The sequence below is a fragment of the Seriola aureovittata genome, chromosome 16 (genome assembly GCF_021018895.1).
Source record: "Seriola aureovittata isolate HTS-2021-v1 ecotype China chromosome 16, ASM2101889v1, whole genome shotgun sequence".
Lineage (NCBI taxonomy): Eukaryota > Metazoa > Chordata > Actinopteri > Carangiformes > Carangidae > Seriola > Seriola aureovittata.
Window position 1 is genome coordinate 10,819,633 of NC_079379.1, and position 10,299 is coordinate 10,829,931.

At 41.8% G+C, this 10,299-nt stretch overlaps 1 protein-coding gene across 2 annotated transcripts; it reads right to left on the reverse strand.

The window, feature by feature from the left end:
• Positions 1–2: 2 nt before the first annotated feature.
• Positions 3–7,430, reverse strand: LOC130184009 (small conductance calcium-activated potassium channel protein 1-like). Of its 2 annotated transcripts, XM_056399758.1 has the most exons (10): positions 6,994–7,430; positions 5,733–6,633; positions 5,044–5,139; positions 4,308–4,595; positions 3,552–3,673; positions 2,974–3,115; positions 2,781–2,891; positions 1,701–1,828; positions 1,106–1,175; positions 3–957 (listed from the first exon to the last, which is right to left on the reverse strand). In XM_056399758.1, the coding sequence occupies exons 2-10, from the start codon at positions 6,585–6,587 to the stop codon at positions 727–729; spliced, it is 2,043 nt and encodes a 680-aa protein (XP_056255733.1). In that variant the 5' UTR covers positions 6,588–6,633; positions 6,994–7,430; the 3' UTR covers positions 3–726. The 2 variants fall into 2 exon arrangements, with proteins under 2 accessions (XP_056255733.1, XP_056255732.1); XM_056399757.1 differs by lacking the exon at positions 6,994–7,430 and having other exon boundaries at positions 5,733–6,766.
• Positions 7,431–10,299: the final 2,869 nt, after the last annotated feature.

Sequence of the window (10,299 nt, forward strand, 5' to 3'; positions counted from 1 at the left end):
CATGTGAGACAAAGGCAGTGGACGTATCATCTTTATTAGAAAGTACTACAGGTGTAGAATACAGAATTATGAGGACACCATAACTCTGCATCTTTATTTTACAAAACCAGACTGAATTTAAATTTCTGCAGTTTTTATTGAATCAGAAAAAAGTGCAGTGTTTAGAGATAAAGCTTCTCGCAGACAGTGGAGTAATCACACTCCAGCTTTAATATTTGGTAGTTATGTTTTAAAGAGGGCTGCAACTAACAATCACTTGTATTGATTAACACTTTTTTTTCTCCATTAATGAATTATCAGTTGCTCTATAAAACTTAAAACACTGAAAAAATGTCCATCACAAGTTGATGTCTGACCAACTGTCCAAAACTCAAATATTCAGTTTACTATCGTGTAACCTGGAATCTTTTGTAAACGGTTTATCGGTTAAATGTTCAGTTTGGTCATTTTTTTATTTGTCAGTCCAGGAGAGATTCAAAAGTCAGAATGAAAAGTCAATTATGGCTAAACTACATTTCTGTTGAATGGTGTTTATGCTACAGGAAATGGTCTAGCTATTTTTTAATACAATTTTACATTACATCTGTACAGCCTTCACTTCGCTAATCACACCTGTCTGTCCACCTCCAAAAAGAAAAATCATTTTAGCTGCACTACAAGCAGATAAATCCTCCTGGAGCACCTTAGGAGGCCCTCACTTTCTCCATCACCTTCCTCAGCCTCTCTCTACCTGTCACCTCCACTCACACTAGCGGCCTCTGTCTTCACCTCCCTCTCCCTGAGCAGGTGGCGGATGGAGGAGTTCTGCGTGGACAGGGTGCTGGACAGGAGCGGCATCAGGCTTTTGAAGCCCTCCCTCAGCTCCTCCACGTGCTTCTCCAGGCAGCGGATGTGCGAGTCCAGCTCCCCCCTGCAGCCCTGCACCTCCGACAGCACGTCATACATCAGGTTCTGCATCTGCGACGGGGTTGTTTGTCCACGGTGATGTGTGCAGGTCCATTTTGGAGAAGAGAAAGAAAAAGCATCAGGGAATGTTAGATTGCTACTTTGCTGAGGTATGGACAGGATGCGATACGAGATGATTGCGTTCACTTGCCTCTCTCACCTTGCAGAGGTCCACTAGTGTGTTCCCCTGGTCTGCAAGTACCCTCTTCTCCATCTTTACACGACGCAACCTGGAGACAAAATTATTTAGTTTTAGATGATGCAGAACAGAAATTTAAAAGGTCAGTTTACCCACATTACTAAACGAACAACCCATAAAAAACAACACATTGTCAACAGGTTTTGGTAGAAAGTAGTTAGAAAAACAAAAATAAAGCATTTTACAGTGAGGTCAACAGCTTATGCAGAGTTTTACAACTTTTGACAAACAAAATATTTTCCCATCATCTCCATAGTTTTGGGGAAGGGACTGAATGAAGCGAGTACATGTAACTTAAGTCCAAAAAGAAACAAAAAAGTGGTCATTGGTAAAAAAATTTAATAATATTCTCACATACTGGCGTATGCATCAGTAATACACTGTTTTCCAAGATGTGGAACTAAAGCCATGTGATACAAAAATACAAAGTATTAATATGAGGCTTTAAAAGATTATTATTATCACAACATCAACATATAAATGAAGTGAAATGGCTGCTCTTGCTTGCACTGTGACTGGTGCACAAACAGCTTTATATGAAGGTTAAGTGTCTTACTGGTGGATGGCCAGAAGTAACTTCCTCTGGTGCATGCGGACTCTGGTGTGATCTCTTTCTCTTGACAGCTTAGTGTGTTTGTAGATAAGCCAAGTCTCCCTCAGCACATTTGCTGCAGCAATTTTTATCTGGTGAAAGGATGTAGAAAAATCACCCGGGAGACATATTTTATGTTTATGCACATAACCTCAAAGAGTTATTTACTGCACATGCTGAATAAGACCGACTTAATGGAAAAGTGTACTGCAGTCATTTCATCTCAACTTTCAAACCTGATTTTTTTCCCCAAAAAATGGACAAAAATCTAAAATGTTTCTGCTGTTTCCCAATGAAAATTGTCATGTTTTATAATAATAATAATAATAATAATAATAATAATAATAATAATAATAATAATAATAATAAGCTTTATTTAAATAGCACCTTTCACGTTACAAAGTGCTTTAAAAATTGAGGACGACGAATTAATTGAATTAAATTAAATTAAATTAATTGATAAGAAACAGGATGATGACTTAATATAGTAATAGATTTAAAACATTAGTAGATTCAGACCCCAAGCCCTGAAAAAGCACACCTAGAAAAATATGTCTTTAAAGGGATTTAAAAGAGGCTAAGGAGCTTGGGAGGTTGTTCCAGAGGGCGGGGGCCCGAACACAGAAAGCTCGGTCACCCTTGGTCCTCAGCCAAGATTGTTTTAGGTTTTTTTTCTCTGATAAATAGTGTCAGTATCTTACAACAGGACAATGTAACACAGATCAGCTCAGATAACGCAGTATCATGCAAACAATTTTAGATATGCACTTGTTCTGTGGATATTCTGAAGTCAGCGCTCAATAAAAAGCAAGAAACACGCAAAGATCTGTATGTCGTTGAGTAAAATGAGTTGATATCTAAAGTGTGCTACCTAAGGCTAAAACTTCACACTGTAATCTGCTGTGGGAACAACCCGACTAAAAAATGAAGAGCTGCAGAGAGGTCATAGTCTGTGCAGAATCTCTCTCTCTCTCTCCTTTGGGCCTATTTAGTTAAAACTATCATGTAAAATCCAGCCACACTGATGGAGATATCGGTCTTTACCCTCTTGGAGATGTGGGAGTCCATCATAAAGTTGTGAACATGTTTCTCTGCTCTGGTCAACTCCAGCTTCCTGGCAACCACCGCCACCACCAGGACTGTGCAGCCTGCTCCCTGTGAGAGACAGAATCAGACGTTTCTATTGTTATTGACATTCAGAATCTGAATGAATCTGTTGTTAGTGCCATGTGCTTACCATTATACCAGTAAGGAGGCAGATGCTGCGTCCGCAGTAGGTGTGAGGCACCACGTCCCCATAACCAATGGACAAAAAGGTGACGGACACCATCCACAAGGCCTCCATGTAGTTGCTGCTGAGGTCTCTGTAGTTGTGGTGTCTGAAGGAATGAATAAAGACTCACTCTTCCGGCTGATCTTGACATGAAAGTCACTGTTTTCGTAGCTTTCATAGCTAATATTTAGTTTTTCTGGTCTTAAATGCTGCTTTACTCAACTGGTCTGAATGTTGTTGAATGTCTACTCTAACATTACTGATGATTTCTTTCCTTACCCACTCTCAGTTTGCAAATTCATATAAATATATTTTTAAAAAAAACATCACATTATCAACATCAAGTCCAGATTCGGTGATGTTTGATCTTGTGTCATCCAGCCAGTTCAGATGTATCAAAGCAGAGCGAAGATGGGATTTGTTGTTGTAGCAGAAACATTAACGTAGTACTGAATATATGCCGATATTTGAATGATATTGAATATTAAATATATGGGACTGGAGCAATGTAAACACCACTACAGATTCAAAACCTCACATACCTCTCACAAACGTGTAAGCCCCACGCTGCAACAATCCACAGAGAAACACTGAAAATCATCAGCACAGTGCCGGGGTAGTTGGTCATTAGTGTTTTCCCCACAAACCGGGTGTTGAAGTGTATCTGAAGATCACAAAGAGGATGTATTACGTCATAATTTTAACAATGGGGGGCATATTTAGCCAGACTATTTGGGATGGAACCTGTCAGAGTATGATTATTATAATACAGAGGAGATGAGGGATAAGAAAACTTGTTCTCAATCTGGCTTGATACATGGATAGTAGGTTTGGCGTTGCAGAGGGGAGACAAAGGTCATTTTCGTCTACTATCAAATAGCACCAGTAAGGGAAGGGATTAGCCGGGTGGATATCATCTACTGTGGTAAAAGAAAGCAGACAAGCAAAGGAGAGCCAGCGAGGGACATAATCAGCGTGTGAAACCACTGGGATTCATGGGAGCAAAACTGTGATAGTCACACCTCAAGTGTCACACGTCTACAGACCTCTCGGCCCACCTAGACATAAGACATAAACAGATGTGCGTGAAATGTTCATAGAGGAAGCCCAGAATATTGACCTTAATATCCCACGAGTGATGTCCCATAGCAGGTTGCTGCGACTGCCACCGTTTTTACAATCACATTAAAAGCTGACAGTTCCCTGCTCTCTTTGATTTCAAAGTGTTATCACAGTACTATCCAAGCCAGTTAAGCCCAAAGCCAGATTCTGAATAGAGCCCACAGGTGACCTCCCACCTTGTTGAGCGCTCCGATGCTGCGGGATGCGGTGTCAGTGAAGAGGCGACTGTGCAGCATCATGGCCCGGCCCAGCAGGTAGAGTCTGAGGAACATGGGCAGAGCCAGGATGATCTCCAGCTCCGTCTCTGACAGCGACAAGCGAGACGTGGTGTGCTGGAAGTACGCCAGCAGACCCACCGGATAGGGATGGATGGCCACCGCCGCCAGCTCCAGGGCTATCAGAGCCACACGTTCGGTTGTCATGGCAATCCGCCAATCCTCTGCACCAATGTCGTGAACATAGAGCTACGAGAGAGATGGAGAAACTGAGCACAGTAAAGAGCTGGTATACATAAATGTGTGGGGGTCACAAGAAGAGTAAAGGGATAGAGGGAATATAAAAAAAAATCCTGTTTAATTTTTCAGACTTTGGTAAAATATTAGACACTTTCATCTGTTCAGACCTCATGTCTACACTAAGGCCATAAACTGTGACGAGGAGGCCTCAAGTAAGACTTTGCTTCATTTTAAGGAGCCACAGGACAACAAGGTTGGGAACTGCTGACAAATAAACCTCAGGGAAATTAGGCTTTAAAAAGAAAAACATTTTGATTCCTTTATTTCAAATGGGACTGTAACTTGATAATAATTTGCCACATTTTTTCAGGGAAACTTTTCACATTTGCGAGAATATCACCGGAGGAGGATCTGGATAGAAGCACTCTGATTATGTAAAGATGAACGGTTAAGTCACCTGCACCTCACAGCAGTGGTACGCTATGATGAGGCCGACCAGGATGATCGTAGAAAAACTGATGATGGACTTGAGTGCGAGGGAGTAGATGGAGCTCTGTGAGACACACACACACACACACACACACACACACACACACACACACACACACACACACACACACACACGCACACATACGAACATACACAAACATGACATCATTGTCAGCTGATGGCTGTTTGTGCTTGCAATACTCAATATATGAAATGGCATCAGTGTTCCTGTGTAATCTTCTAATCTTACATACATTTAGATAATCCACTTGCTTGATATAATGAACATTGTCTCATGGATATACTGTGAAATTTCCTGCAGTTGCTGGTGGATCAGTTCCCATAGCAACTCAACAGATTTCCCAATACAGTCCATATAAAGATCATGATTAACCGAATACGAGGACAGAAAATGAAGCGGAGGGTGTGCGATGTTATTATTAAAAATGTGATTTCTTAAGCAGTACGACTTGCTGAGGAACAATCAGTGATGGGCTCTTTTCAGAAAATATAATAACTGCAGTTGTACAGTGTGAATTCTTTTCTTTAAAAATCCCTTTTTGTGACTCTTGTAAAACTTTTACAGCCCAGAATTACATTCCCATCTGTCAAAGGATTTTTCAGGGCTTTATTCTGCTTTTCCTTTCACTCTCTGACCTTGCTGTAGACGCTCCAGGAGAGCTCTGTCTCCATCACCATCATCACCACCCCGAATATCCCGACTGCCAGGGCGCAGTCGCTCAGCCGCTGCCTCCTCAGGAACATAGATCTCCTACGGAGCAGCCGCCAGCCGATGCTGTGGGTCTTCCAGTAGTTGTCGTCCTTGCCGTCTACCTTGTGTTTCGGACTCAGCTGAGGACTAGGACCGGGGTTTGGACTGGGACACTCTGCTCCCGGCAGCAGGCCTTTGGCCTCAGGCAGGTCCTGATGATACTGTGAGGTCTCGTTGTGTGGCTGAGGGTCGTCATCTTTGCTGGTGATGATGATCTCTGGGAGACTCTGGCGGTCGTGCATCTCCAAGGAGACGATCCCTGGCCTGCAGCGTCCTCTGCCCTCAACATCCTGGACGTCTACAAATGACCTGCAGGGGCCCTGGAAGGGTGACCCGCAGGGAGAAATGGGGATGTCAGTGAAAGAGGTGACTTTCTCCTGCAGTCTGTGAGATCCTGTGTTTTTGGCTTTGCACTGGTGATTTCGCTCCTTGTTTTGTTTACTACACCCTGACCTTTTCTCACACTTCTTCTCTTTGCCTTTGGCTTTGTCTCGTCTCCTATTGGAGCGAGGTGACGATGCGACATAAAGTTGGCCGTTGTATAAAGGTGAGGTGGCCATGGCTTGGGTTCTGTCCAGCCACACAGTGTGGTCAGCTGATGTTTGGACTGTGTGGTGTATCCCACACTGCGGAGAGCAGGCCTGAGGCGGAGGAACCATCCTTAGTGGGAGGAGGGGGCGCTGGTCCTCCACCTCATCTCCATCCACCACCGACAAGTTCATAGAGGGGGAGTGCTCCATGGTGAGGAGGTTTAAGGGTGATGATTCACCGAATCTTTTTGAGGGGCTTTGAGAAGAGATGGCGAGAAAGAGAGAGCAAGAGAGAGAGAGAGAGAGACAGAGAGAGAGAGAGATATTAGACAAGTCCACTGAATAGAGTTTAAACACCATTGTGAAGGAAAACTGCAGCTTTCACTGTGTTTGCAGTTTACTCACCAGAGAAGTAATTTAATTTTTTAATTCTGAATATCTGATAAGCAACAAAATGATCTCCCACTATGATTTGTCCAATCACAAACATTTCTTTCAGGACTCAATAATCAAGATTTAGTCACAAGCTTCACTTCACTGCAGTGTAAGCTCCTAACATTAAACAATCTTTTCTGTAGGTCTGTTTAAAAACAGCTCCTTCCATCTTCATTCTTACCTTCTCAGTCAGGTTTTCCAGTCAACACACAGTCCACTATGAGGATGAGAAAAAAAGGCCTTCACTCTTATAGCCGACTGTTTTATCTGTAATTCCCCAGAGTATCTTAGTATTTCACTCTTATGGTGCTGAAGGTCACATCTGAATGAATCAGACAGAGATACTCCAAGTAAAGTCCTGTTGTGATTTCCAAAGAAACAAACAACTTCACTTGCTTCAAGAAGACATTCGAAAATTTAAGGTCAACCACAGTGAAAACTGATCAAGCTGCAACACCAAAGAACTCCAGAGTGATCAGATCAAAAATATTCCAAACGTCCAAACGCTCTTCATGTATGAACTTTCCAACAATCCATTAGCAGCCTCAGCATCACGGAGCCCCTCCCATAGACTCAAGCAGAGGTTATGAACTTCTCCTGCATATGACGACAGATGAGGTAAATACACATGGATATCCATTACATTATCAGGCCTTTATTCCCTTGTTTGTCTGTGTTTCCTGCTTTATGATTGTCCACCATCAGGACATCTTCCTTAAAGCTGGAGGGGCTTAATGACTGCAAAGACTCTAAGTTGCAGATGTTGTGTGGAGCAAAAGCAAGGAGTGAGTCATCTGTCATCTGAGTTTTTTTTTTTTTTTTTTTGTGAGCCGGAATTGGCGGATTTCCTCCTCCCTGCGTGCATGTGGGGACGCCTGCTTATACATGTGCACCCTGGTGTCAAAAATCAGCCTGAAAACATTCACACAGTCTAATAAGAAATGCTATCATATCACATTTCAGTTATAATTTCATCACATTGTGTTATTATTGTCATGGGAGAATTCCAAGTGGGTTTTTTTTTTAAATAAATCTAATCTTCAAAAGAGAATAACGGCCCTCAGTATTAATTCAGAAGATTAGTATTGCAGATTAATCAAGCGAGACAGCGATCTGATACTTATGAGCTTATGAAATATCAAATATGTCACCCCTTAACCGAACAATATGTACAGAGCAGGGAGGAGTTTTAAGCATTAAAGTCATAACAATGACATTCAGCATCATTTATTTATCTAAATCCTTGTGACAGATGGGTGTACAGATAACAGAGCTTCCTCCAAATGGAAAGACCCAAGGAGCAAAGTGTGGGCGGAGCGCATCCGGAGAGTAGCAGGATATAGAACGGCATTATTTAATCTGAAGACAACATGTATTTAAAGATAGATAGATAGATAGATGGATTGATGGATGGATGGATGGATGGATGGATGGATGGACGGATAGATAGATAGATAGATAGATAGATAGATAGATAGATAGATAGATAGATAGATAGATAGATAGATAGATAGATAGATAGATAGATAGATAGATAGATAGATAGATAGATAGATAGATAGGGACGTGGTGGGAGGGGGCGTGTGACTGTGCACAGGTGGAAAAGCAAAAACATGGTGATAGTATGATTAGACATGATTCAGACTTCCTCAGACAACCTTCCAGATGTAAAATAGATTAATTATGCTAAAACTACTCAGGTCTACTCTGAGACTTAGCCAGATGCTGCTGTCTGGATGTTTTGTTTTGATATTCTGCAGGCAGGGAGCTCCCAACAGTGTGCCTTGGTGCGTGACTGTCAACACTGAACCCTTGTGGATGGTATCTGGTAAACTCAGACACTATCTCACATCCTTGCAGAGCAGTAAATACTAAAATATGAGTATTTAGTTTGCTGAAATATAAAGCAAAAAGCACTGCAAAACTGGCTCTGCTGCGGTGATAGGGGCTATAAAGGTTCTTAAATTATGTTGTCCTTTAATAACAAGATGCTGAAAGGATATACGCACATCTGCAAGGCTTCAAATTAATTCAAGCTTCGAGCCAAGTGCTTGTAAATCCTGGCTGCTGTAGCTCGTAGCTAAGTATGTCAATTCTTCTTGGCTCTGTGGCCGGTAGCCAGCACGTCTTCAATTAGTCTCTTATATAGCATATCATCCTCTGGCTGCTAAGAGAGTGAAATTAAACTGGGATATTTAGAGTCCACTAATTGCTGTGGCTGGTAAATGGCAAATCTGCTTCATGCCCTGAATCTTAAAAGAGTGCCGCCCTGACCATCCTCTGGTCAGGATATTAATTGCTTCAGTTTGATTTGTGGAGAAGCATTGGTGAAAAGATAAACAAGCCCCATTGGGATGCAAACAGTGATAACTCCGTTTTGTGTTTTAAAGGTTAAAGGGATAATTTAACATTTTTGAGAAATATGCTTATTGGCTTACATGCCAAGAGTTAGATGAGAAAATTGGTACCACTCTCATGTCTATCCGTGTCCCCAGTTTGTGCCTTCACATATTAACAGGCCACTCAAGTCACAGAGCAAATATTATTTTGTATGAAAACACAAAATAATAGAATCAATATAGAATTAACATACACATATAATAGATTTGTAAAAGTTTGGTTCATGTTGCAAAAGCAAAGACATATGTCACTTCCACCTCCCCTGTCTGTTTGGTTTAAGAGACAGAGCCACAACCTGGAAGACAGGTTGAAAACTTTTTAATTGTGCAGCAAACAGGATGTTTGAAGAGTCCAGGAAGTCACTGCTCCTGGTCAAGAGGTAGTCCAGTACATAAACCCGTAACTACGTTTCTGTTTTTAAACAAACAAGATACAATCTGCTTATTAATGAGCTGTAGAGGTGCCGGTGGTGCACTTTTTGTTAGCTTTGGACAGTGCCAAGCTAGCTGTTACCTCCTGTGTCCAGGAGCTTTGTGCTAAGCTAGTTTAGCATGAAATCTGCCCCTGTAGCTGCAGCTGTGTATCATGGCTGTAGCTTCAAAGTTAGTGTACAAGACATGAAAGTCAGCGGCTCGAAGCTACATTAGCAGCTACTAGCATAACACACCTGAATTGTGGGCAGTAGAACTGCATTGTTGGTAATGTAGGCGACAGATTTTTAGCCGGAATGTGTGAAAAAAAAATCTCTGATTCTGCTGCATCGATTTTGAAGAATCGGACAGTTTTATAAAGATGCAATGCTAAATCGCTGGAGAACTCTTTTAAGATTTCTCACCCTACAATTATATTGGATAACGATAGAAATACTTTTGTCCAGCTGCTCCAGGGGTTTTCAGGGGCCGGATATAATTGTCTCTTGTAAGAGAACTTTATCTACTCAACTTCATTCAAGACAAAAAAAGGCCACGCTGACAAATCAGACGCCACAGCCGAGTGGATGTCTGTGTTGGTTTTGTCGATAACACCCTATTGTGGAGGGGACGTGTCAGCGTAGGAGAGGGCCTAATCCAATCAGCAGAGTAATTAA

What these genes read in the sequence shown, in the direction of transcription:
- LOC130184009 (XM_056399757.1), bottom strand. Translation starts at nt 6,737, where the DNA reads ATGGTGTTTAAACTCTATTCAGTGGACTTGTCTAATATCTCTCTCTCT. An exon ending in GCATCGGAGCGCTCAACAAG is followed by an intron (nt 3,674 to 4,307) that starts GTGGGAGGTCAC and finishes TGTGATCTTCAG; the next exon opens with ATACACTTCAACACCCGGTT. An exon ending in ACTCCCACATCTCCAAGAGG is followed by an intron (nt 1,829 to 2,780) that starts GTAAAGACCGAT and finishes TCCTTTCACCAG; the next exon opens with ATAAAAATTGCTGCAGCAAA.